The following is a 25,703-nucleotide window of genomic DNA, read 5'->3' on the forward strand; positions in this document are numbered from 1 at the left end:
GGGGAGCAGGGGACAGTCACGGGGTCACATGTCACTGCAGAGGAGGCTGGAAGTGTCCCTGGCCTGCCACTGCTTCCTAGCAACAAAACTATCCTAGAGGCGGGAGATGGACTCTGGTGGGTGGGTGGATACCTGCCTGCCCCCAGGGCCCCACTGGAGGAGCCAGCCAGGGGTCTGGCGGGAAGACAAGGCTGGGCAGTTGCTTTCTGGTGTTTCTTGTGTTCTAGGCGCTGTGCTACTTGCCAGATGGACCTGGTCCTGCAGCATCATCGCAGCAGTCCTGGGACGTTGAGGACTGCTAGCAGGTCAGTCCTCAGGGTGGGGCCCAATGATGCCAATTCCAGTGTCCTGGGACCCTCAGCTGGAGTCCTGGGGACCACGTCCCTGGGATCTTCAGGGGTTATTTCCAGCCTGGCCAAATGCCGTGGCTGGACTCAACGTTCCTTTTACCTCTGCAGAAAGAGAGAGGAGTTTACCAGCAGAAGGGGAGCTAAAGGAGGAAGGAGGGTTTCTACCTTGAGCCCTGAATCTCCCCCTGGTGCTTTGCTGCCCTTGAGCAGATCCTGCCCCCACCCACCTCAGGGCCTCAGGTTCTCACCTGGTGAACCAGGGGCTCAAAACCAAGGTCACGGATGGCCATCTGGTGGGCAGAGACGTGACTCCCCAGGAGGATATATTAGAACATCTTGGGTGCGATCGTAGGTCAGAGAACCCTGTTCTCAAGTGGCCATCGCCTCGCTTGGAAGTTGGTTGAGGCCGTTCAGTTTGAGATCTCAGACCCCTCCAAAGGAGGGAGGGGTGACGCTGTTGTTTGTCCAGAGCGGGCTTGGGTAAACAAAGGCTGAGAACACATTGCCCGTTGCCCGCAGTCCCTTCCCTCTCATCCAGCGCTGCCCTTGGGCGCTTCCGGAGGTGGGGGAGGGAGGGAGGGAGGAGTCGTGCCTGGTGGGTGGAAGGGACGTGCCCCGTCACTTGGGTTGAAGTAAGGGCTTGGGTTGAGTCATTCTCTCCCTACCCCTGGGGCAAGAAAGATTCTGGGCCAGTTTCCACGGTGCTGCATATAGGCTGTGTGACTCTGGGCAAGTGAGCTAGTCCCTCTCACCCTCGGCTTCCTCCTCTGTGCAGAGAAGATCTTGCCTGTCTCGACTGTCTCAAGGGATCCCTGGGAGTGTCTGTAAGTGCCTGGTCCTTGGTCACTGACAGCTAATTCCTGTCCCGGGAAGGCACCTAATGCAGGGGTGAGGAACCAGGGTTCAAGTCCCTGTTCTGCCAGCAGGTGCCGCTTACCCTCTCCAGGCCTTGTATGCACTCACCTCCTGAAGGACATCTTGGTTGCTTCCAAGTTTTGGCAGCTATACCTTTGGGTCTACGAAACAGCTGTCCTCCTACGAGGGAAACGAGAAGTGGCCACACCCTCAGCATTACACGCCGATGTGGGCTTGCCAGGGAAGCAGTTCTGTCCCGCGGGGTGTGGCGGTGCTTCCGAGGGAGGTTTCTCTGTTTAACGTAGAGTGGCAGTTCTCGGATGGTGGTGAGTGTGCCCCAAAGGTAGCGTCTTGGCGATGTCTGGAGCCGTTTTTAGTTCTCAGGACCGGGGGTGGGTTGCACCTGGCATCTAGTTGGTAAACGCCAGGGATGCTGCTCGATGCCCTACCGTGCACAGGACAGCCCCCTTGCCCACCACAAAGGAGTATCCTGCCCCAAAGTTCGACAGTGCTGAGGATGAAACACCTGCCCTGGGGACGTGTGAGCCGTCCTTTCTGGGTGACGCTCTACCGCCACCTAGTGAGCTCCAGGGGAGGTTCAAGGGAATGGCAGGGAGGTGGGTTGAGATCCTGCTCTCCCGGTGCTGCTGAATTCACTAAACTCACCAGTCGAGGAACTTCTACTCAGTGACCTCAGGTCAGGAATTCTGTGACTTGTAGCTTAGAGGATCAGACCTGACATGGCTTCACACCACACACACCCCCAACATTACCCACCTGCAGAGTGTGAGGAGTGGGTAGAAGGGAGTGCTCCATCACATGACACGGGGAAAGGATCCAACTGGAGAAAATGACAACGGAAGAGCCCAGAGTCATCCAGGAGGCAGCATGTGCCCACCCTGGGTCCCCACCCGTGGCCAGACGTACTAGGTCAGGGCGATGTCCCTGGATTTGCCAACGGTCGCCTTCCAGGAGATGTTCCCTGTCCTCTTGCTCTGCCTTCCGGGGGGCGCAAATATAAAAAGAAATGTGCATGCAACTATGCATCATACTTTAGATCCCACATATAAGTGATGCCACATGGTATTTGTCTTTCTCCTGATTTACTTCATTTAGTATGATCACCCATGTAGCTGCAAATGACATTATTTCATTCTTTCTTATGGCTGAGTAATACTCCAGTGTATACGTGTACCACATCTTTATCCTCTCCTCTGTTGATGGACATTTAGATTGTTTCCCTGTCTTGGCTATTGTTAATAGTGCTGCTGTGAACATTGGGGTGCACATGTCTTTTCCAATTAGAGTTTTCTCTGGATTACTAATTGACTTTGTGACACCAGACAGACAAATGTCAACATCCATCGGCCTCTGTTTCCTTATCTGTAAAATAGGGAAACTATTACCTACCTCTTGGGGTTGGTTTGAGGGAGAGACTGTGGTAGACCAATTGTTCTTTACTACACTAAGCAATAAATTCAGCTTTGTGTTTATATCTCAGATGTTGAATGATAGTCACATCCTACTTTGAAATTCAGATATGTGCTTTAAAAAACCAGCAGATCTGTGTTATCAAAATTTGGGGGCACTTTTAAGGACCTAAGTCCTCCCTCCTCTGCTCTGGAATCACACCCACATTGATCAAGAAGGCCACCAGAGGGACTTCCCTGGCGGTGCAGTATTTAAGAATCCGCCTGTCAACGCAGGGGACATGGGTTCGATCTGTGGTCCAGGAATATCCCACATGCCGTGGAGCAACTAAGCCCGTGTGCCACAACTACTGAGCCCATGTGCCACAACTACTGAAGCCTGCACGCCTAGAGCCCGTGCTCTGCAGCAAGAGAAGCCACCACAATGAGAAGCCCACACACCACAATGAAGAGTAGCCCCCGCTCGCCACAAGAGAAACCCCACATGCAGCAACGAAGACCCAACGCAGCCAAAAAAAAAAAAGAAGGCCACTGGATGCTTTTTCCAAATGCTCAGTGTTTATTTGATTCTCTCTCCATGCCCTCTGGACAGACATTTCACAGATACTGAGGTCCTATAACATGAAGTTCACAAGCACACCTCAGGCAAATGCAATGACCAAGTTAAAGTGGACACACAAGAATCACTACCTATGAGGGCTTTATGAGAATCAGAAATCATTATCCATCTTTGAAAAGGAACCCCTGGGCACAGCTGGACCCTAGAAGTTTCCTCCATCGGAGTGAGTGTGGGTGGGGAGGGTTTTTACGTCTTCAGTTTTTCCACCAGTACCGGTCATCTTCCGCAAAAGAATACCAACCGTCACCAATTACAATGTGCGGCTTGAGTCGCTCTAGCTCCTCCAGAAGCCTTCTTATTCGAGCAGGGTATTGCCATTTCCACAGCCTGGGGAGCAAAAAGGGGACTTACTACTCTGAGAATTTGCTTCTGACGCTTCTCCCTTCCTCAGAATTCCTGGACACCCCACCAAGGGGCTGAAACCTCCTCTTGCACTTTTTTTTTAAATTTTTGGCCACACCACACGGCATGTGGGATATTAGGTCCCTGGCCAGATATCAAACCCCCATCCCCAGCACTGGAAGCACGGAGTCTTAACCACTGGATCGCCAGGGAAGTCCCTCCTCTTGTATTCTTGAGGAGAAACAGTGTGTTCCCCATAGAATGAAAGTCAGTCCCTCCTTGTAAAGGAACTCTTTACCAGGCAGACACTACACTGAGTTTTTACAGGCACCTGTCCCTCATAGCTATCTGAAGAGACAGACATGGTTATTCATCCATTCACGAACTCCTTCCTGAGAACTGACTTTGTGCCAGGTCCTGTTACAGGGTTTAGAGGCACAGTGATGAACAAGGCAAAATCCCCACCATCATGAAGCTTATATTCTGGGAGAGAGAAACAGGTATTCAGATAGACACATGGTATTGTCCCCATTTGACAGATAAGGAAACAGCCTCCTGAAAGGTCCATTAGTAAAATCTAGGTCTGCCTCTTCTCATCTTTACCTGCTAAGTCCCCTAAGTCACAAGCTTATCTCATCAAAGGCTCCATTGCCTCGTGAGTCACCGACACAAATATGCCCCTTTTCAACACAGCCTTCTGCCTTTTCAGCTCACTCGCTGAAGTGATCGCTGAAACCGTTCTCTTTGGCTGCATCAAGATCTCCAAATCCACTGAGCCATGCTTTCCAATCCACCCTCCGCCTCGGATTTCACACCACAACCATTGTGTTCTTTCTGGTGACGTCCATCAGTCAAAACTTGACCCCTGGATAAATCCACCTGCTGTACGCTGGACCATACAGGAGAAACCAGTTAGTCAACCGGGAAGTTTGCTACTGATATAAATACATCACAATCGACCACAAGGGGCCTTCTGTGCTGCCACAAGTTTTATGTTTCTCCAGTCAGGTCTTTACTTCCCTCAATCACAGCTGTACTTCTTCACCTCCAGGGGTGCCCTGAGCTTCTATTTTGTCTACAAACATGAGGTGCTAAGCAGCAAATACTTTTTCTATCGTCAAAATTAATTCCACACCCGGTCACTCTCTCTTACTCTTTTGTTTCCTTCTTGGTGTTTACCACCTGCAGTAATCCTGAACATTAAAAACATTTAATGGTGGGAAAATACACATAACCTTTACCATCTGAACCATTTTTCATCGTACAGGTCAGTGGCACTCAGTCCATCCACACTATTGAGCAACCATCAGCACTGTCCATCCTTATAACTCTTTTCATCTCCCCCAGCTGAAACTCTGTCCCCGTTAAACAGTAACTCCCCGTCTCCCGCTCCCCAGGCCCCCACCATTCCACTTTCTGTCTCTGTGGATCTGATGAGTCTAGGGACCTCACCTAAGTAGTATCATGTAGTATTTGGCTTTCTGTTACTGGCTTATTTCACCAAGCATAATGTCCTCAAGGTTCTTCCACGTTGTAGCATGTGTCAATTTCCTTCCTTTTTAGGCCGAATAATATTTTATGGTATGGACAGACCACACGTCATTTATCCATTCACCCATCAGTAGATACCTGGGTTGCTTCCACCTCTTGGCTATTGTGAATAATGCTGCTACGGACACAGATGTGCAAATATCTCTTCGAAAACCTGCTTTCAATTTTGTTGGGTGTATACCCACAAGTGGGATGGCTGGATCCTATGGTAATTCCAGTTTTAGGGTTTTTTTTGAAGATAAACATTTTATTTGTATGTCATCCCTCCACGCTCCCCAAACCCATCCCCAGAGGAAACCCCATGGTACCAGGCACTGTACCCACCCTGTATCCACAGCACCCCAGGCGATGCCTGGAACACGGTGGGCACTTAGCGGTTGGATAAAGATCTGGTTGATGAGACAAGGTCTCAACTTCTCAGATCCACTGCTTCTCCGCCAATTAGTGTGCCTTAGCAGAAGGAGGTTCGTATTTCAGAAGACATCGCCGGGGACTTACCCGATGGTTTGTAGATTAGATGTGGGTTGTGCAAAGGCCAAACACAGCTTTGTCATCCCTCTGGGACCGAAATTGTTCTGCATCAGGTTTAGGCTGGTCAGGTGCTGATTGCAGGAGAGGGCAGAGGAGAGGGCCTCACAGCCATTGGAGGTCAGTCCACATGTCTCCAACCTATAGAGAGCACAGCACAGCCAAGGAATGACCCCAAGATCCGGATCCTTCCTTCAGCACATGTTTGACTTCCACCACAACTTTAAAATCACAGCGGGGGGCTTCCCTGGTGGCACAGTGGTTGAGAATCCGCCAGCCAATACAGGGGACATGGGTTTGAGCCCTAGTCCAGGAAGATCCCACATGCCATGGAGCAACTAAGCCCGTGCACCACAACTACTGAGCCTATGCTCTAGAGCCCGCGAGCCACAAATACTGAAACCTGCGAGCCACAACTACTGAGCCCGTGTGCCTAGAGCCCATGCTCCGCAACAAAAGAAGCCACTGCAATGAGAAGCCTGCACACCACAACTAAGAGTAGCCCCCACTTGCCACAACTAGAGAAAGCCTGCACACAGCAACAAAGACCCAATGCAGCCAAAAATAAATACCACAACGGAATACTACTCAGCCATGAAAAAGAACAAAATCTTGCCACTTGCAGCAACATGGGTGGACCTGGAGTGTATTATGCATAGTGAAGTAAGTCAGACAGAGAAAGACAAACACTGTATGTTTTCACTTAAATGTGGAATCTAAAAAATAAAATGAATGAATGAAGAAAACAGAAATAGGGTCATAGACACAGAGAAAAAAACCAGTGGTGGGGGAGGGGCAATAGAGAAGTAGGGGATTAAGAGGTACAAACAACTAGGTATAAAATAAATCAGCAGCAGGACTTCCCTGGTGGTCCCCTGGTTAAGAATCTACTTTCCCAATTTTTTCAGATTCCACATATATGCATTAATATATGATATTCGGTTTTCTCTTTATGACTTACTTCAGTCTGTAGGACAGTCTCTAGGTCCATCCACATCTCTACAAATGACCCAATTTCATTTCTTTTTATGGCTGAGTAATATTCCATTGTATATATGTGCCACGTCTTCTTTATCCATTCATCTGTTGATGGACACTTAGGTTGCTTCCACGTCCTGGCTATTGTAAATAGTGCTGCAATGAACATTGGGGTGCATGTGTCTTTGAATTACAGTTTTCTCTGGGTATATGCCTGGGAGTGGGATTGCAGGATCATATGGTAGCTCTATTTTTAGTTTTTTAAGGAACCTCCATACTGTTCTCCATACTGGCTGTATCAATTTACATTCCCATCAGAAGTGCAAGAGGGTTCATTTTACTCCACACCCTCTCCAGCATTTATTGTTTGTAGAAACAATGTAGTTTTTTAAAAATATTTATTTATTTATTTATTTTTGGCTGCATTGTGTCTTCGTTGCTATGCGTGGGCTTCCTCTAGTTGCAGTGAGCGGGGGCTGCTCTTTGTTGCCGTGCGTGTGCTTCTCATTGTGGTGGCTTCTCTTGTTGCAGAGCATGGGCTCTAGGTGCGCGGGCTTCAGTAGTTGTGGCATGCAGGCTTAGGTGCTCCACGGCATGTGGGATCTTCCCGGACCAGGGATTGAACCCATGTCTCCTGCGTTGGCAGGCAGATTCTTAACCACTGCACCACCAGGGAAGTCCCAAAACAGTGTACTTTAATTAAAAAATACTTTATTGCTAAAAAATGTTAATCTTCTGAGCCTTCATCAAGTCATCAACTTTGGTTCACCAATCTGGAATTAACAGATACAAACTACTGTATATAAAATAGGTAACCAACAAGGACCTACTGTATAATGCAGGGAATATGCTCAATATCCTGTAATAACCTATAAGGGAAAAGAATCTGAAAAATAATATATGTATAATGTATAACTGACTCACTTTGCTGTATACCTGAAACTAACACAACATTGTAAATGAACTATATTTCAGTTAAAAAAAATTAGAAAGTAAAAAAAAGCTCATTGCTCACAGATCACCATCACAAATATAATAAAAATGAAAACGTTTGAAACATTGGGAGAATCACCAAAATGTGACAGAGACACAAAGTGAGAAAATGTTGGAAGAATGGCACTGATAGACTTGCCTGATGCAGGGTTGCCACAAACCTTCCATTTGTGAAAAACACAGTATCTGGGAAGAACAATAAACTGAGGTCTGCCTGTAATCTACTTTCTGTCTTTATGGATTTGCCCATTCTGGATATTTCATAGAAATGGAATCATACAACACGTGACCTTTTGTATTTGGCTTATTTCACTTTAGCCTAATGTCTTCAACGTTCATCCACATTGTAGCATGTGTCAGTGCTTCAGTTCTTTTTTTAAAAAAATTTTTATTTTACATTATATTGTTGATTTATTGACACAATGTTGTGTTAGTTTCAGGTGTACAGCAGTGATTCAATTGTGTATATATATATATATATATATATATATATATATAATATATATATATCCATTCTTTTTCAGATTCTTTTCCCATATAGGTTATTACAGAATATTGAGTAGCATTCCCTGTGCTGTACAGTAGGTCCTTGTTGGTGATTTTATATATATATATATATATATATATATATATATATATATATATATATATTAGTGTGTATATGTTAATCCCAAACTCGTAATTTATCCCTGCCCGCCATGTTTCCCCTTTAGTAACGATGTTTGTTTTCTATGTGAGTCTGTTTCTTTTTCGTAAGTTCATTTGTATCCTTTTTTTTTAGATTCCACATATAAGCCATATCATATGGTATTTGTCTGTCTCTGTCTGAATTCCTTCACTTAGTATGACCATCTCTAGGTCCATCCATGTTGCAGCAAATGGCACTATTTCATTCTTGTTTTATGGCTGAGTAATATTCCATTGTATGTACTGGCACACTGTTTTAAACAAGCCTCTGGGGTGATTCTGATGCTTACTAGGGTTTGAGAACCAGCCATGTCATCATTTGCTCTTTGGTCCACCTTTCTCACTAGACCATAAATGCACCACTCCATGGTCCATATATGTCCATACCTCCACCATTTGGCACTGTGCTCAGCACACATGGGTTTTCCAGTAAACATGCATCTATTTAGTTCTCACTACCTCCAGACCCTGTTCTCAAGCGTTGGCTATTTAATTCATCCACATAAAGGAGCCCAGTTGGAATTTGTGCCTCAGTCTGTTACTCTGCCATGGTTGTATGCTGTCTAATTTGATGGAATTGTGAAAATCAGAACACGGTCTTTGTTCAAGCGACTTAACGTTTGGGTCCCCTTCACTCTGTGCCCAGCCCTCAAAGAGGTGATCCCAGGAACGTACCCAAGTCTCCTCAGAGAATTCTTCTGTTTCAATCCCTCACACAGCGCTGCAATCCCGTGGTCACCCAGGGCATTGGCGGCTAGATCCAGGCTCTTCAGGTGTTGATTTCTTGTGATGACATAGGACAGATTCTTGCAGCAAGCGGCAGTGAGACGGCACTTTACCAATCTGCAAGAGGAGGGAAGTGGGGGTCGGTGGGGGAGAGAGAGCGTGAGAGAGAGAGAGAGATGGAGAGAGAGAGAGAGAGAGAGAGAGAGAGATGAAGAGAGAGAGATGAAGACAGAAAGAGAGATGAATAGATATAGAGAGATGGAGAGAGAGAGGGAGAGAGAGAGAGGTTGAGATGAAGAGGAGAGAGATGGAGATTATTGAGCAAGATTTAGAGAGAGAGACAATATCTGTACCTTTTGAGGAGAGCGCCACAGTGGGATAAGGTTCAGAAACGTTAGTAGAGATTCCCCTTGTTCCTTCCTAACTGGGGATCTTTCTGTCCATCCCTGTGAACAGCTTAGGACAGTTTATCATCTCAAGAGACAGATAATAGCAGAGGGTGGGGAAAGTCTTTGAAGAGACTGGAGGTGTCTTCAGACAAAGAAATGAGCTATCAGAGCATTCTTTTCACCTGAAAATGAGATAAACATTCTCCCTGGTGGAGGGCAGGGAGAGAGACGGAAAAAAACACCAGTAGAAATTGGTAGAGCCTCTGACAAAGGGACAGAGTCCTGAGAGGGACAGAAAAGATGATAGAAGTCACTGAAACACTAGGTAGGGTTTGGGATCCAAAAGGAGAAGGGGTCTTGTGTGTCTGTTCCCAGGAGGAGTGGGAGAGGGTGGAAATGGCCCCTTCAGTAGTGACTATATGAGTCATCTGAGTAGACATGACAGAAACAGCTCCGGAGTCTCACATCATCAACTTAGTGTGCTCAGCACAGAATGATCCCACTGGGTCCATCTCCATGAGGCATTCACATCAAGAACGAGGAAGGAGGGCTTCCCTGGTGGTGCAAGTGGTTAAGAATCCACCTGTCAATGCAGGGGACACGGGTTTGATCCCTGGTCTGGGAGGATCCCACATGCCGTGGAGCAACTAATCCTATGAGCCACAACTACTGAAGCCTGCACGCCACAACTACTGAAGCACGTGCACCACAACTACTGAAGCCCATGTACCTAGAGCTTGTGTTCCGCAACAAGAGAAGCCACCGCAATGAGAAGCCTGCACAAAGCAAAGAAGAGTAGCCCCCACTCGCAACAACTAGAGGAAGCCCGCATGCGGCAACGAAGACCCAACGCAGCCAAAAATAAATTTAAAAAAAGAAAAAGAAAAAAGAACGAGGAAGGACTCACTTGTGAAGACCAGGTGGGAATGAACAAGTCTTAGAGGCCAGTATGGACCAATGGTGATGGTGAGGACCAGAAAATCTCCTAGCACTTAAGTGCAACCCCAAAGAAATGGCATCTCCAATGGACTAAGCTGAATTTTCTATACCATGCAGCATTAGGGCTCAAAATGCCAATTCCATGAAAAGAAATAGAAGAATTAATACTTGGGGGCTACTCAGAGGTTTGTGTACTATGATCTCTATCCAATTCCTTTCGTTTACTTATTTTTGGGGAGGGAGAGCTCTCAAAGTGGTCCCACGTTTTGGTCCACTAACTCTACCTTTGTAATCGATCATAAGAAAAGGCTATCAAGCACACAGAGTTTGATAAGGGACACATGACTAAAACACTGGACATAAGCCCAGTGTCCAGCTTTTGGGGATTTTATTTATTAAAATTTTATTTTTTGGCCACACCACTTGGCATGTGGGATCCTAGTTCCCTGACCAGGGATTGAACCCGTACCCCCTGCAGTGGAAGCACAAAGTCGTAACCACTGGATCGCCAGGGAAGTCCCAGCTCTGGGGGGTTTTAAAAGTTATTATGCACCATTAAATGGAATACCATATCGTGCTTCATTTATTATTATGATTTGCTTATCCTCAAGGACAGAACGTGAGACCCAAGCAAGGTTTATGGTCCTTGGGAGTTTTAGTTCCCCCTGGTGTATGATTGGTGGGGGAACTGCAGAAATATTGAGAACCACATGCCTGCCACATGGTAAGAATACCTGAAGTGGAAACTGCTAGGATCCTTTCTTTGTGACACATTCAATACTGCTTATGCATCCGGGAGACATTAACTGAAATATTGAGTGATTATTGCTTGGTTTCAAGCTTAGAGATTTATTTCTGTTCGTTGAGGTCCTTTAATTTTTTCTAGTTGGTTTAGTGATGGAATACTCCTAGTATATAAAAATGTTCCAATAGGGGTGAAGAAATTTGAGCCCCAGAGAGAAAAGGGATTGAGAGATAGACAGCTGCCCCCCTCCCCCTCCACCCCACAAACAGAATGAATAGCTGAAGATTAACCTGGTGCAAGATGTTCTGAAAAGTAAAGAGGTTTTAGAGATCAAGCATGTCCTAGAATCCCACAGATCCTTCCACGGGGCTCCCATTCAGAATACTTTCTCTTTCCTTCCCATACTCACTGCAGTGTCAACACATCAACTTACGCAGAGTGTCCACTGGAAAGAATGAGCCTCAGTCGACCCTAGAACTCATTTGTGGTACCATCGCTCTTGACATTCTAGAACCTCAGGCCCCCCCATGGTAGAGTTGATCCCCAACAACCAGGGAAACTTACTCAAGGTCCTGGAGGAGACAAGACGGCTCCATCATGACCTCACACAGAAGGTTCATCCCGTCATCTTCCAAGGGGTTCATGCTCAGGCTCAGATGCGTCAGATGTCTGTTGCCCATGAGTGCAAACGCAAGAAAGCCACAGCCAGCCACATCCAGGTTGCACGCGTTTAATCTGCAGGGCACACACAGGGAAAGAGGACGGTCATACATGTTCCTCAGTGTGACCTCACGTGAGCAACTCCCCTCGGCCTCAGTTTTCTCCTCCTGTGGGTGTCAGGGATGGGATGACCTTGGAACACCTGGCACAGTGCACGTGCTGGATGCTACTCAAAATCCATCTTTTTAAAATTTTCCTCCATACTCAATGCATTCGCTTCCTGTGGCTGCTGTAACAAGTGGCCACAAACTTAGTGTTTTAAAAACACACCTATGTTATCTCACGGTTTTGGAGGTCAGGGTCTCACTGGTCTGGAAATCAAGGTGTCAGCAGGGCTGTGTTCCTTCTGGGGAGAATCTGTTCCCTTGCCTTTTCCAGCTGTTAGAAGCTGCCCCCATGCCTTAGATCTCGATCTCCAGCCAGCAACTGTATCACTCTGTTATCACCCCTCCACCTGTGAGTCTCCTACCTCCTTCTTTCCTCTGAAGGACATGTGTGATTACATGGGGACCACCCAGATAATCTAGGAGAATCTTCCCATCTCAAGATTATTTTTAAAATTTTTTTCTTTTGCTCTTTTATTCTATTCTATTTTATTTTTACTTTGGCTGCACCGCACGTCTTGAGGGATCTTAGTTCCCTGACCAGGGATCAAACCTCCGCCCCCTTCAGTGGAAGCATGGAGTCCTGACCACTGGACCGCCAGGGAAGTCCCTCAGGATTCTTAACTTAATCACACTGCAAAGTCCTTTTTACCACGTAAGGTAACATATTCATAGGTTCCGGGGATTAGGACACGGACATCTTGGCGAGGGGGTGGTGCCCACTAGTCTCTCTACACTGCTATCTCCCCATACTTACTCACTGGGGAACCTTAGAACTCGTCGTAAGGTAGACATATGAATCAAAGTTATATGCTTCAACAGAATTTCTGGCTACAGGTACACCATTAATGCACGAATATTTTCCCCTCACATGACGTTGTTGGTGGACTAATGGGTCAAAGAGGTGAAACGGCAGAGCTGGTTGTCGGCCCTGAGCAGGGCTGACAGTCTCACATTCTTACCGTCAAACCAAAGATTTCTGATGGAAGAGTCTGGCAACACGAGGGGGCAGTATTTAAAACAGTGACAGGGACACCTACACCTACTGTAAAATAGCTAGGGTACGCAGCACCCCCAGATATGTGTGGGTGTCACACACACTTTCTGGCTAATAATCCTACATCACCAGTACCCTCGTCTAAAAATCTCATCTCTCTCTTTTTTTTTTTTGGCCACACGTCACGTGGGATCTTAGTTCCTTGACTGGGGATCAAACCAGTGCACCCTGCATTGGAAGTACAGAGTCTTAACCACTGGACGGCCAGGGAAGTACTGAAAAATCTCATTATTCATGGACTGTGCATTCCTGAATCCGCCTCCTTGCGAACACTGGTGTCCCCCAAAACCGATATTTTCAAATCAATAATGTGCAGAGCAGAGAAAAATTTGAGTTGTCGGTTGCACATGCTCCTAGCTGAGGTTGGAATTTTTCAGCTGTCCCACCATAAACAGGCATCCTTTTCACGGTCCAGTTAACGCCATGATTTTTTGCATTTTTGTGTTTTTTTTGGTTGTTGGTGGTGACTTCATTGTTTAAAATGGCCCCCAAGGGTAGTGCTAAGGTGCTGTCTAGTGTCCTAAGGGTAAGAAGGCTGGGATGTGCTTTATGGAGAAAACATATGTATCACATAAGCTTCCTTCAGGGAGGAGATCTAGTGCTGTGGGCTGTGAGTTCAATGTTAATGAATCAATAACATGCATTAAATAAAGTGTCTTTAAAAAGAAACACACAAAACAAGGTTATGTATTGATTGGTTGAAGAAAATGTGACACAAGTGAACTTACCTATGAAACAGAGACAGACACACAGACATAGAGAACAGACTTGTGCTTGCCAAGGGGGAGGGAGGCTGGGGGAGGGATGGATTGGGAGCTTGGGATTAGCAGATGTAAGCTATTATCTGTAGGATGGATAAACAACAAGGTCCTACTGTATAGCACAGGGAACTATATTCAGTATCCTGTGAAAAACCATAATGAAAAAGAATATATATATGTATAAATGAATCACTTTGCTATACAGCAGATGTTAACACAACAATATAAATCAACTATACTTGAATAAAATAAATTTAAAAAAATATGACCAGCGGCTCCCAGGAACCTAACCCTGTATTCCCCCCAGGAGCAATGGTTCAGTATTCGCTAATTCAGCATTTGCTAATTCAGTATTCACGGCAACTTTACAGAACACAACTGCCACCAGTAATGAGAATCGGCTGTATTTGGATAAATGAGGACTTCCCACTGTAAGAGAACACAGAGGCAGAGGTGGAATTTTCCACGGAAGGATGAAATATAGACGCTCTCAGGAGGAGCAGGATGTGGCACTTATCAGGTCCCTTCGTCCTGACAATTTCCACGTTCCCCACTGCTTTCTGCTCTTTGTAATAAAGCTACGAATCCTCGCAGGGCAGCGAGTTGGACTCACATCAGTCTCTGTAGACCACAGTTGGGAAGTTTCACGGCTCGACACAGCAGATTCATGCCTTCACTCCCCAGGCTGTTTCCTGACAGGTACAGGTGTGTCAGGCTCTGGTTCTTGGTGAGAGCCGAGGCCAGATGCTGGCAGTCAGTGGCTGTGAGGCCGCAGTTCCCCAGTCTGCAAGGAGAGAGTCCCAGAAAGGCAATGATATCTATTCTTAGATTTCCATCTCTCCCTCCCTTGCAAGGAAGGGAGAGAAAGGTCACCCCCATAGCCGACACGCCCTGGCAGATATCTGGTGATGTCACATCATGTCCGTGTTTAACTTGCAAGCTCAACTCCAGTGATTCAGTCCCCAAATTGCACTCTGAAAGAATGAAATAATGCCATTTGCAGCAACAAGGATGGACCTAGAGATGGTCATACTGAGTGAAGTAAGACAGAGAGAGACAAATATCATATGATATTGCTTATATGTGGAATCTTAAAAGAAAAGATACAAATGAATTTACAAAACAGAAATATGACTCACAGACATAGAAAACAAACTTATGGTTACCAAAGGGGAAAGGTGGCGGAGAGGGATAAATTAGGAGTTTGGGATTAACAGATACGGACTACTGTATATAAAATAGATAACAAATAAGGACCTACTGTACAGCACAGGGAACTCTACTCAATGTCTTGTAATAATCTACAAGGGAAAAGAATCTGAAAAAGAATATATATATGTGTATATACATACGTATATATACCTACACATATATATACATATATACATGTACATTTTTATCTGAATCACTTTGTTGTACACCCAAAACTAACACAACATTGTAAATCAACTATACTTCAAATCAAAACTAAACAGAACAAAGTAAAACAAAAATACTACTCTAAATATCGTGGGTGATTAAATCTTCCATCAACCACCATGGGCAGCGCCTGGGCAAAGCAAATCTCTCTATCTGGCTGTTTTACTGTGGTGTGAGGTTTTGCAGAGATGGGTGACTTCCCTATTTAGAAGGACTTAACATTTAATACACCATGACCCATAGATACAAACTAGATAGTCCACCACTCTAGCAAAGCTTAAGAAGCAACAGTACTTGAAAATGAGAGTTTAATAGTACTTCTCTCATGGGATTGTGACAAAATTAGATGAATTGACACATCTGACGTGCTTAGAGCAGTGCAATGCCCATAGCAAGCACTTCCGCTGTATTATTGGTGGTGGTTCCTTTCGATGAAGGAAGAAATGCTTGCTGGGTTGGACTTGAAAGGGATCAGGACAGGCCACCTCAAAAATATGCTACTTTGACTTAAACAGTATTTTGAGCTGGAGGCAATTAAGAAAAACCAGACACAGGAGGAGCTCTCTGCCCTCCACCTATCTGCCTGAAAGCAGCCTGAAAGCATTTCCCCCACTTCCTGTACCAGGGAAAGAACAACCTTTATCACAGAGATAGAGGTGGCACTGAGGCAAGTCTTCCTAGAACCCTTATTTTCTATTAGTTTCCCCCATTTACTTCCTAGTCACCTTCCCATAATTTATCAGCCCATAGAAGCCCCAAACCCCTTTCCTTTGTCTAGTCACTTCTCCGCAATTCATTACCTTTTGTTAAAATGATATATAAGCTCCTGAGTCTAACTGCTTCTTCGGGTTTTTCACTTTCTTTCCGTGAAGGCCCCACGCGCGTTAAAAAAAATTAACATCAATAAAATTTGTATGCCTTTTCTCCTGCAAATCTGTCCATTGTCTGTTTAATTTGCAGGCCCCAGATACTGATCATAAGAGTGCAGAATAAAGTTTTTCTCCCCCACCCCTCCACAGGTTGATGGCTAGAAGGTATGTTGGCTTCCACTGTGATTTTTTTTCCCCCTTCTGGGCTTGAAAGGGTAATTAGTGCCACTTGGTTTTCAACTTTTGCTCGGATTCAGAACCAAACTCCCACTGAAGGAGGATGCTCCTGCCATGGCACGCTTTGGGAATGGTGGGGAGAAACAACCTTGTCCGAATTGTGGGATGTCAAGGAGGAAATTCCCAGGTAACAGAGCAGTTCCCTAGGTATCAAACGGGAGCTCAGAGTTTAGTTGTGCCTTTTATTCCCTGTGTGACCTGAGACAAGAGACTTCCCTTCTTCTGGATTCTGTTTTCCTTACCAGCAAGTGGGAGGAAAAAATTCCCAGCTGGTAGGTTTCTTGTGAAAATGATGTTAACGGGAGAGAACACTTAGCACAGAGCCTGGCGCTTAAGGATGCCATAGATGGCAGCTGAACCACAATCCTACGTCTCTTTGGGATTTGGGCATTGGAGAAAGTTTCAAGTATATAGTACAGTGTTGTTAACTGTAATCTGAATGCTGTATGTTAGATCCCCAGAACTTATTCCTCTTATAACTGGAAGTTTATACCCTTTGACACATAGCTCCCCATTTCCCCACTCCCAGCCTCTGGCAACCTCCATTCTACTCTGTTTCTGCAAGTTCAGCTTCTGCTCTGGTCTTTTATATCCGTTTGGAGTCAGTAGCAAAGACACAGATGTTAGTTTTTGGGTCTTTCTCCAACCTCCACATTGGGCTCTCCCACGAGGTCCCATCTCCCATTCTAACCCTCGGCTTACTCAGCCAATTCCCCTCCCTTTTCCCACAGACTTGGATGATCTCAAGAGAAGATAACTCTGGTGAACAGAGTTCAACTCACATAAGCTTCTGCAGGGTGCACTGTGTGACCTTCAAGGCATCACAGAGAGACTTTATGCTCTGGTCCGTCACCTTATTTCCTGCCAGGCTCAGGGATTTCAGGCTGATGGACGTAACAAGCATTTGGGCGATCACCTGACAACAGGTGTGGGTTAATTCACAGTGATCCAACCTGCAGAGACAGGCAACGGGAGACACATCCTCACCTCTTCCCAGAAGCAAGCCATTTCCCCTCCTTCCCTGCACGGCAGCCACTCTGTCCATTTGGCTGGTTCCTGGATGCTGTTTGCTCCGGCCTGAGGGTCTGAGCATTTGCTGTTTCTGTTTGCAACACCCCTTCTCAGCCCAGCCCCAGGTCTTTTTGTGGTTCAATTTTCCATTCACTCTCCGGAGTGTCATTTCTTCTGAGTAAGCGAGTCTCACTACCTTCCTTAACTATGCCTGCCCTTCCCTACCCAACCCCATCCTCTTGCTTCAGTATTATTTTATTCATAGCAATTATCAAAAGCTGACATCTCATATATTTATCTGACATATAACATTGTGTATCAGGTGTAACTTGATATATTTATACATTGCAATATGTATACATTGATTTGATACATTCCTATATTGCAATATGATTGCCAATGTAGCAGTAGCTATAACCTTTATCACATCACGCGTTATCATTTCTTTTTTTTTGTTTTTGGTGGGAATAATTAAGATCTAGTCTCCTGGCAATTTTGATGTTTATAATACAATACTGGGGCATCTATAATCATTATACTGTGCGTTAGATCTCCAGGACCTATTTATCTATTGGCAAGTTGGTACCCTTAAATAGTATATCCTCTAGGCCTGATGTGTCACGTAATCTGCCGTTTTGCAAGTAGCTTTACCGTCTGAAACATGGAGATAACCGCTACCAATCACAGTGGCGCTCGTGAGGATTAAAAGAGTAAATACCGCGGCCAGGCATTGCTCTAATTGTGCAAACCTGTTCTTGCTTTTACCTGGATGCAGAGTTGGACTACATTTCACAGCCTGCCTTGCAGTGAGTATGATCACACAACTGAGTTCCTGCTAAGAGAAATATGAGGGGAAGTGATTTGAACCACTTCTGGGTCAGGTCCGTAAGACCTCCAGGTTTCCCCAAGCTCCCTCTGCTTCTATAAGCAGACTGCCTGTGCCCAGCAGGGTCTTGGAAGCTGCGTGTTAACAGTAGGACCTGGGCTTCCCTGGTGGAGCAGTGGTTAGGAATCCGCCTGCCAATGCAGGGGACACAGGTTTGAGCCCTGGTCCACGAAGATCCCACATGCCGCAGAGCAACTAAGCCCGTGCACCACAACTACTGGGCCTGCGCTCTAGAGCCCGAGAGCCACAACTATTGAGCCCGTGTGCCACAACTACTGAAGCTTGCACGCCTAGAGCCCGTGCTCCACAACAAGAGAAGCCACCTCAAGAAGCCTATGCACCGCAGCAAAGAGTAGCCCCTGCTCACCGCAACTAGAGAAAGCCCATGCGCAGCAAAGAGGACCCAACACAGCCAAAAATTAATTAATTAATTAATTAATCAAAAAGAAATATAATGTTATATAAGTTTCATATATACAAGTCAATGTACCACAATAAAAAAATGTTTTAACAGCCTAAATAAAATTGGTTTTTGCCAGAAAAAAAAAATTGAAAGTTACTTTTTTCTTGTGGTGAAATATACATAACACAAAATTTACCATCTTAACTTTTCAGTGTACAATTCAGTGGCATTAATTATATACACACTATTGTGCAGCCATCGCCACCAACTTTATCCAGACTCCTGATTCTCTATAATATTTTAGCAGCTTTCTGTGAATGATTATTTCAAAATAAAAAGTAAAAACAATAAAGCCCTGAAATCCGCCAAGCAAAAACCATACCCAGGACTTACCTCAGAGACTCCAGCAAACAGTTTGGGTGCTTTACTGCTTCACATGCCATCATAACATCTCTATCCTTCAGGTGAGTGCTTTCCAAGTCCAGGTATTTAATATTTCTGTTGATAAGCGTTAGCCAGAGGTGACGGAGACCAGGGGTAATCTGGGCACCTGTAAATCTACAGAAGAGGAAAGAAAACACTAGTTAGACATTTGGTTGACATTTGGTTGTATCCTAATGTTTCCTTCTTGCTCTTTCTTCCATTTCAACTCTGATCTCTCATTATTTGCATTTACAATTGCCCCTCAAATAACATGGATTTAAACTGCACAAGTCCACTTATACATGGATTTTTTTCAATAAAAATATATATGTAGAACATTGTGTGCAAAACTTGTATTGAAGTGGATAGCCTATCATTACACAGGAATAAGGTGAGTGATATTCAGTATAAAATTAATGTGTTTGTTTTCTCACTGTTTTAAAACTTTGCTTTCAAAGAATTGCATTACTGTACAGTCTGCCTTTCTCTCTCATAATTGTAGACACTGTATCAGCTGATCGTCACAGGTAAGTGTTTTTTTTTAAAAATGTAACAATGTTTCCAATACTGTATTATGAGTATGACTGTAATATGGATGCCATAAAAACTTTATAATGGGGCTTCCCTGGTGGCGCAGTGGTTGAGAGTCCGCCTGCCGATGCAGGGGACCCGGGTTCGTGCCCGGTCCGGGAAGATCCCACGTGCTGCGGAGCGGCTGGGCCCGTGAGCCATGGCCGCTGAGCCTGCGTGTCCGGAGCCTGTGCTCCACAACGGGAGAGGCCACAACAGTGAGAGGCCTGCATACCGCAAAAAAAAAAAAAAAATTTATAATGATTCATTCATTAGTGTACAGGCTAGGCTACCATAAAGCAATCTTATTGCTGCTTCCTCATTATCTATGCATGAATCATTACACCTGTAAATAAATATGAATTTCTTTCACATTATATTTTCATTTTTGATGTCCACTGTAACACGTATGTATCTACACATATGTATGTTATACATATAACATCTAAAGTATTTTGTATCATATAATATTGATGGAGATACTGACAAATGATTCCCCTTATAAACAGACAACATCAATTTATGGTATCAATACAGTACTGTAAAAATGTACTTTCTCTTCCTTATGATTTTCTTAATAACATCTTTTCTCTAGCTTACTTTATTGTAAGACTAAGTATATAATACATATATAAATATGTATTAATTGACTATGTTATTGGTAAGGCCTCTGGTCAACAGTAGACTATTAGTGGTTAAGTTTTTGGGGAGTCAAAAGTTATGTTTGGATTTTTGACTGCATGGGGCCAGGGCTTGGCATTGTTCAAGGGTCAAAACAATTCCTGCATTGTTCAAAGGTCAAAAGTATTTTATTTTAAAGCAGCAAACACTTGAGTACCTATGATGCATCAGGCACTGGGAAGAGTGTATTAAACAAATGCTAATATTCTGTGCCTTATGGAGCTTAACCTATCAGGGAAGACATTCAACAGAGGCAAAAGAGTTATGCATAAGAAAGCTAAAAATAGAGCTACTATAGGATCCAGCAATCCCACTCCTGGGCATATATCCAGAGAAAGCCATAATTCAAAAAGATACATGTACCCCGATGTTCACTGCAGCACTACTTACAATAGCCAGGACATGGAAGCAACCTAAGTGTCCATCAACAGATGAATGGATAAAGAAGACATGGTACATATATACAATGGAATACTACTCAGCCATATAAAGAACAAACGAATGCCATTTTCAGCAATATGGATGGACCTAGAGATTATCATCCTAAGTGAAGTAAGTCAGACAGAGAAAGACAAATATATGATATCACTATGTGGAATCTAAAAAAAATTGGTACAAATGAACCTATCTACAAAACAGAAATAGAATCACAGACGTAGAAAACAAACTTATGATGACCAAGGGGGAAAGGGTGCGGGAGGGCTAAATTGGGAGATTGGGATTGACATATACACACTACTATATATAAAATAGATAACTAACAAGGACCTACTGTATAGCACAGAGAACTCTACTCAATACTCTTTAATGACCTATATGGGAATAGAATCTAAAAAAGAATGGATATATGTATATGTATAGCTAATTCACTTTGCTATGCAGCAGAAACTAACACAACATTGTACATCAACTATATTCCAAAAAAATTATAAAAAAAGAATGAAATATGTTATAGTTCATTAAGAATAGAGCTACAGATAGCTAGCCAAGTTCAAGTGGAAGAAAAAAGTCACATGTCAGACTGTGCAATGTGATATCATTTGGATTAAAAACTTCATATGCCACTAAATATTTATAATTGCATGGAAAATTTATGAGAATACGTGAAAGTAATTAGGCAAACAGGAAGCTGAAGAGGCATCAGGGGACTTACTGAAAATCCTCTGTACTTCCTGAATCTCTTTACGATTATCATGTATTAGGGTTGAATGACAAATAGTGATGACATGGATTTTTTTTTTTTAGAGTTACTGTTTTTTCTTTTAACATCTTTATTGGAGTATAATTGCTCTACAATGGTGTGTTAGTTTTTGCTGTATAACAAAGTGAATCATCCATACATATACATATATCCCCATATCTCCTCCCTCTTGCGTCTCCCTCCCACCCTCCCTATGCCACCCCTCTAGGTGGACACAAAGCACCGAGCTGACCTCCCTGTGCTATGCGGCTGCTTCCCACTAGCTATCTATTTTACACTTGGTAGTGTATATATGGATGACACGGATTAAAGCAAGTGACAGGGTGTAACAATAGCTTAACATAGGGGTGGCTAGTGGGGAGGGATTCCCAAGGGAAAAACAGTTAAGATAACAGCTGACAGAGCAATCAAGTTTGGTGTAGGACTTAAGGTGAACAAGGCATTATTCCTTATTCTGGGATCACCAAGTTCCTTGGCTCAGCCCAGTTTAAGGAAACTAATTAGGGAAGAGATAGAAGTGGCCACAGGAGAGGAAAATGTTTGCAGCCAAGAACTTGACTTGGTCTAGTCTTGAGTGTCACATGTGCTTCACTTGGTCCTGGAGGGAAAAGTAGAAACAGAACCTTTGTTGAAGTAGAACAAGCCCTTCATTTCCTGTTCTAGGTATCTGGTAAGTACCCTGGCATCTCCAACAGACCCAGGAACTTATTGGGTTGGCCCAAAAAGTTCATTTGGGTTTTTCCGTAAGATGTTATGGAAAAACCCAAATGAACTTTTTGGGCCAACCCAATATATTGGATATTTAAATATTTGTTACCTTATTAGCCTAAAAGCATTAAGGACTGAGTTAAAGGCTCTCACAGATCATGCACTTTGATCTTGCTATTGCCTCATGCTCTACCATTTATTGAAATGAGCCTCCCTCACTTTTCCCTCACTAACAAACTCCTATTCATCCTTCAAGACCCCGAGTAAATGAACCCACCTTAGTAATCCCTTCACAAGGTCTTTAGTCATTCCCCATCCTGTGCTTTTGGGAACTTGGTTCCTATACCTTCCATGGCACTTATTCCCTCCAAATACATTTTATAGATTGGTCTTCCTCAGTAGGTGGGAGAGGAGAGCCATGACACAGCCAGGCAAAGGGGCATGTACAAGGGCTGGGAAGCCTTACATCAGATTCTGTATTTTACAGGTTGGCTGCCTCAGCTTGATGCAGAGGGTCTTCATGGCCTCTTCACTCAAGATGCTGCCACTCAGGTCGAGCTGTCGTAGGTTTGGGTGGGTGCTGAGCACAGAGCAGAGGTGTTCCCAATGCTCATCATGGGTCTTGATCTGCAGGCTATGTTGGAGAAGGAAATAAGCATTTGCTTCCACAGGATGGATTTTGACATGAACAACTGCCCCAGAAATGCCCGGGGGAGAAACCAGTGTATTAGGGCGGGACAGGGATGGTTTTAGAGACTCTGAGGCTAGTGTAGCAGATCTCGCCTCATGCTCTGGAGAAGTGCTCTCATAACCACCTGCCTCCTGAATATTTCGACACCCACGGGGCACACCTCCAGCTCTCGAGTAAGATTTGTGCTTAAATTCTAGCTCCCCCTTGAATGTCAGAGGGTGCAGCCACTACTGAAAACAGTATGGAGTTTCCCCCCCAGATTAAAAATAGAACTACCACATGATCCAGCAATCCCACTTCTGGGGGTATATCAGAGAATTGAAATCAGGATCCCAAAGAGATATTTGTACTCTATTATTCACAATAGCCAAGACATGGAAACAACCTAAGTGTCCGTCAGTGGATAAGTGGATAAAGAAAATGTGGTATACACACAAAATGGAATATCATTCAGCCTTAAAAGAGAAGGAAGTCCTGCCATTTGCAACAACTGGGATGAAGTTAGAGGGTATTATGCTAAGGGAAAAAAGCAGTAACAGAGAGACATGCATGATCTCACTTACATGGAGATTCTAAAAGAGTCGAATTCATAGAAGCAGAATGTAGAGTGGTGGTTGCCTGGGGCTGGGGGAAATGGGGAGATGTTGGCCAAAGGGTACAAAGTTTCAGTTATGCAGGATAAATACATGCTGGAGAGCTAATGCACAACGATGTGCCTACGGATAGTAGGTAGTCTTAACGTGTTTTCACCACACACACACTCTCTCTCTCACACACACACAAAGAAAATGATAACTATAAGAGGTAATGGGTATGTTAATTCGCTTGATGGTGATGATTATTTCAGGCATGCATCTTAAATATATGCAATTTTCATTTGTCAATGAGAGCCCCCCTCCCAAAGATGGAAAGAAAAAAACGAATTGCAGAGATAAGGTACTCACCCTTGGGGAATGCTGGGCCATGACTCAGCAAATTCATGCTTTGGGACCTCTCTGACATCCAACCGAATTTTCCGTAAATACTGGCAATGCCGGAAACAGAAAGAAGACACTATTAAGTCCATTGGCTGGTTCAGCGGAAGCCACACTTCTTGGAAGCTGTTCAATGCCGAGCGAACAAACTCGTCATCCTGTGTCTCAAAAAGACAGTAGAAGGCGTCAAGGAAGTCTAGCGGGGCAGTGGTGTTGGTGTGTTGACCCAACAAAGAGATCCAGTGCAGAAGCCTCTGCTTTGCCACCAGGGGGACAGGAGATCCCAGGAGGGCTCCCAGCGCCCCCATCACCTCTTTGCTCATGAGGCCAAACAAGAACCTCTTCATCTGGACCAAGTGGACGTTGAAGTCGATTTGCTTGAGTTCCATCAAACTCTTTACATTCTCAGTGAACAGAGGGTAGGGGTCCCCCTCTCCTTCCCATCCTTCCAGGACATAGTACAAGGCAGCAAAGAACTCCTGGAGGCTGAGGTGTAAGAACATGTAACACTCTTCACAGCGGCTGCCTTGGAGAAGGATGCTTGTGTGAAACAGAGCGGAGAGCTCAGGTTCCTTCAGTCCGTGAATGCCCAGGTCATCGCTGTAAAACACGAACTTCGTATTCCACACGCCTTCCACAGCCATCTGGCACAAGCCCTTCAAGGTGACTCTTTCCTCCTGACGCAGACAGCTCCTGACTGCATCTTTTGGAGCGAGCTGATGGAACACGAATGAGGCATACAAGCCCGTGAGAGTCTGGCAAGTGATGGAAAGGCTCTTTCCTGGTGCCTCTTGCAGGTTGAGAGCCTCACAGACCAGGGAGCACACGACGGACACCTGGCACTTGTCAAACACCTCATGGTTGCCCACTACCGAACGCAAGGTTTGCATCTTTTGATGTTCATGCTTCATATGCTCAAGAAGCAACTGCATCCTTTTTTCCACTGAGAGTCCCCCCACCAACAGGTAATGGGGAGACAGGAGCATGGACTGGAGCTTTTCTATGCCCGAGTCTCGGACGGTGATGATCAGGGAAGACTCGGGAAGTAAGACTTTCTTCAGAAGACTGTGCATCAAGACGGACACGGGCTGCTTCTCCGCCCAGTCTCCAGAGAGATTTGAGTCATCGTCTTTGAAGGCGAGGTCCAGGTCCTCAAATCCGTCAACCACAAACAAGAGCCTTTCTGGTTGGGACAGGATCTCCTCCACCTGGACCTGGGTGTCTGGCCACTGCCTGGAGATTAACTCTGCAAAGCTGCACTCCCTCGTCCGCTGTACCTCTCTGGCGTGGAGGAAAAAGACATAGGAGAACATGCCCTGGTAGAGCTCACCTTGTGCCCAGAACAGCAGGATCCTTCTGGCCAGAGCTGATTTCCCGATCCCCGCCTTTCCGTGTAGAACCACAGTGAGAGGCCGGAAGCCCCCCTGGTCTGGATTAAAAGCCCCCAACAACACGTGCACATCTGGACAGTCAGAGGCAAATTTTTCAAAGCTGTGGTGTGCATCCAGCTTCGTGGAGAATTTCCTCATCACGTGACTCTTATAGTCTTGTTGGTCATCTCTGTGGCCTGAGTCGGACAGGAGAGAAGAAGAACGAGATAGAGAGTTTGAAGAAAGTCTGGATTTCAGTAAAAAAAACTAGCAGAAAAGCAAAACAAAAACCGCAGACCGAGTGGATCCTAAGTCACACAGCCTACAGCTGTGGGTCTTTTGTTTCTTCCTAGCAACGTACATATAACAAGCTCTGTCCCTGTATGAAGATCACTTCCTCAAAGTTTACTGATGCTCTGCAAAATAGCTCTGTGTCCCTTTAACCTGATTTCTCTTTCCAGGACTTCATACCTGATAGGTTACATT

At 44.9% G+C, this 25,703-nt stretch overlaps 1 protein-coding gene across 1 annotated transcript in view; it reads right to left on the reverse strand.

Annotated features, from left to right (window-relative positions):
- Positions 1-3,373: 3,373 nt before the first annotated feature.
- LOC137214648 (NACHT, LRR and PYD domains-containing protein 5-like) overlaps positions 3,374-25,703 on the reverse strand; it is a 30,501-nt gene continuing 8,171 nt past the window's right edge. The window contains exons 3-11 of the mRNA XM_067718706.1: positions 23,818-25,414; positions 22,649-22,816; positions 18,993-19,157; positions 17,082-17,252; positions 14,388-14,558; positions 11,697-11,867; positions 9,009-9,176; positions 5,646-5,816; positions 3,374-3,581 (exon numbers count right to left, since the gene is read on the reverse strand). Of these exons, the coding sequence (XP_067574807.1) occupies positions 3,449-3,581; positions 5,646-5,816; positions 9,009-9,176; positions 11,697-11,867; positions 14,388-14,558; positions 17,082-17,252; positions 18,993-19,157; positions 22,649-22,816; positions 23,818-25,414 (2,915 nt within the window). The 3' untranslated portion in view covers positions 3,374-3,448. The remainder of the gene's footprint in view (positions 3,582-5,645; positions 5,817-9,008; positions 9,177-11,696; positions 11,868-14,387; positions 14,559-17,081; positions 17,253-18,992; positions 19,158-22,648; positions 22,817-23,817; positions 25,415-25,703) is intronic.

This window comes from Pseudorca crassidens, chromosome 20 (assembly GCF_039906515.1).
Source record: "Pseudorca crassidens isolate mPseCra1 chromosome 20, mPseCra1.hap1, whole genome shotgun sequence".
NCBI classification, from domain to species: Eukaryota; Metazoa; Chordata; class Mammalia; order Artiodactyla; family Delphinidae; genus Pseudorca; species Pseudorca crassidens.